At 43.1% G+C, this 2,500-nt stretch overlaps 1 protein-coding gene across 1 annotated transcript in view; it reads right to left on the bottom strand.

The window, feature by feature from the left end:
• The window catches only part of LOC143283281 (lambda-crystallin-like), a 9,210-nt gene that overhangs the window by 3,930 nt on the left and 2,780 nt on the right, over window positions 1–2,500 (bottom strand). Inside the window, exons 2-3 of the mRNA XM_076589463.1 lie at window positions 2,258–2,492; window positions 193–354 (exon numbers count right to left, since the gene is read on the bottom strand). Coding sequence (XP_076445578.1) covers window positions 193–354; window positions 2,258–2,492 — 397 coding nt within the window. The remainder of the gene's footprint in view (window positions 1–192; window positions 355–2,257; window positions 2,493–2,500) is intronic.

Genomic DNA, 2,500 nt, shown 5'->3' with positions numbered 1-2,500 from the left:
GGACAGCTGTTGCCTCCTCTGCTGTTCTGAAGGTCATCGTCGGACACGACTGACTATCACGCATACAAATAGATATTATGTATTTATGGTCATGGAATATTAGTCTTGATTTTGTGCTCGGGGGTGGGAGGAATGACATTCAATAGTATAATCGTCAAAACAACTCAACACAACACAACACAACACTGTTACCGGGTGACAGACGATGAAACGCTCACTGTTACGCAGACCCTCGGAAATGGCCGAGGGCAGGAGAGCGCTCGTGGAGCTGGACATGATGACGTCATCACTGACCAGTGGGTCCACCTGACCCCACACAGACCGTTTGATGTCCAGGCGCTCAGGTACACATTCCTATCGTGGGAAAACAACAACAGCAAGCAACAACAACAACGTCTTTTTGTTGTTGTTTTTTTCAGTGCTGTATTTTCTGTGTATTGTCTTGTGTCTGAAACATTAATTATAGTATGATAGTGGGAGGATACCTAGAGCATGTCTACAACTCTTGTATAATAATGGTGATAATAATGACTTTCCAAAGGTACTTTGATTTCAATATAATTATTCTACATACACACACACACACACACACACACACACACACACACACACACACACACACACATGAGTTTAGTCTTTCAACAAGAATAATCATTATAAACTGCATATGGTTTCACACTTCCTCTTCAGAATGGAAATAAAAACCTGCAATGATATATCCAGCGATTTAAAACATGATTTTGAAGGCAGCACAAAAGAAGAGAGACAGACAGACAGAGACAGAGAGACAGAGAAAGACAGAGAGAGAAGAAGAAGATGATGAAGAAGAAGAGTTGCATTTTCATTGTGTCTTACGATTCCCTCACACTTGTCATAATTATTTTACACTTGATATGATAACATTGTTATCTGATGATAATTATGCCTTGCGATGTCCTTTGATTCTTTTACACTAACTATAATAGTTGTGTCCTGCACAATCAGGAAAGAACAACCATTTTGATGTCGAAGAATCAAAGGATTTTAACTGACCTCAGTGCACAAAGAAAGCCCCATCATCATCTTCATCTTCATCTTCTTCTTCTTCTTCTTCTTCTTCTTCTTCTCCCACGTTCACTCATTTGTACACGAGTGGGCTTTTACGTGTATGACCGTTTTTACCCCGCCATGTAGGCAGCCATTCTCCGTTTTCGGGGGTGTGAATGCAGGGTATGTTCTTGTTTCCATAACCCACCGAACGCTGACATGGATTACAGGATCTTTAACGTGCGTATTTTATCATCTGCTTGCGTATACACACGAAGGGGGTTCAGGCACTGGCAGGTCTGTACATAATTGATGTTGACCTGGGAGATTGGAAAAATCTCCACCCTTTACCCACCAGGCGCCGTTACCGAGATTCGAAACCCGGGACCCTCAGTTTGAAAGTCCAACGCTTTAACCACTCAGCTATTTCGCCCGTCGAAAGCTCCATCAGCGCAGGGAAGGATCAGGCATTTAATTAATGTCGAAGAATTATTCAAGGAAAGGGAGTTCCATCCACGCACAGAAATGTCAACCGGATTCGGATGAGACGACGGCCTTTGGTCATGCGTGGGTATCATAAGATTAGCGCACGTAAAAGAACCCATGGCGATAACAGGGTGTTGTTGATTAAGTTCACGCACGTAAAAGGACCCATGGCAACAAAAGAGTTGTCCCTGGCAGAATAATGCAGAAAAACCCATTTTGATGGGAAAACAAATACACTTGCATACAGAAAAAAAGAAAGAAAGAAAAGAAAGAAAAAAAAAAAAAAGAAACCAGTGTGGCGTTACACTACAGCAACGCTCTCCCTGAGGAGATCAGCCCAAATTTTCACACAGAAAAATCTGTAGTAACAAACAGTCATACGATACGATGTGATGCGATGCGATGATACGATAGGCCTACAATACAACACAATACCGTAGGCCTATAATGCAATACAGTGCAATACCATATACCTACAATACAATGCAATACCACAGGCCTAATAAAACAATGCGATATGATACCATGGGCCTACAATACAATGATACCATAGGCCTGCAATGCGATACCATATGCCTGCAATACAATACAATACAATGCAATACAATACAATACAATACAATACAATACAACACAGTAAGTACGGAGCAATACAACACAATACAACACAGTACAATACAGTACAGTACAGCACAGTACAGTACAACACAAGGTATCAGAATCGATCAAAAGAATTCTCACTGACCTGCACGAAGAAGGCACCATCCACACACGCCTTGAGATCAGAGGCCGTAGAGATGAGGTCGAACTGCTGCTGACGACTCAGCGAGCCTCTGAGCAACCCTTGAGACTCCAGCAGCTTCAGCTGCTCGGCGATGTCGGCCTTGGCCTTGCTCACCTGCTCAGGGTCAAGGTCGTACAAGGTCACCTTGAACCCCCCGCTGGCGAACAGCATGGCATAGCTCCTCCCGATGAGTCCGCTTTAGTT

The sequence above is a fragment of the Babylonia areolata genome, chromosome 6 (assembly GCF_041734735.1).
Source record: "Babylonia areolata isolate BAREFJ2019XMU chromosome 6, ASM4173473v1, whole genome shotgun sequence".
NCBI classification, from domain to species: Eukaryota; Metazoa; Mollusca; class Gastropoda; order Neogastropoda; family Buccinidae; genus Babylonia; species Babylonia areolata.
The sequence above is the reverse complement of the archived record's forward strand: the minus strand, read 5'-3'. Positions and strand labels throughout refer to the sequence as shown.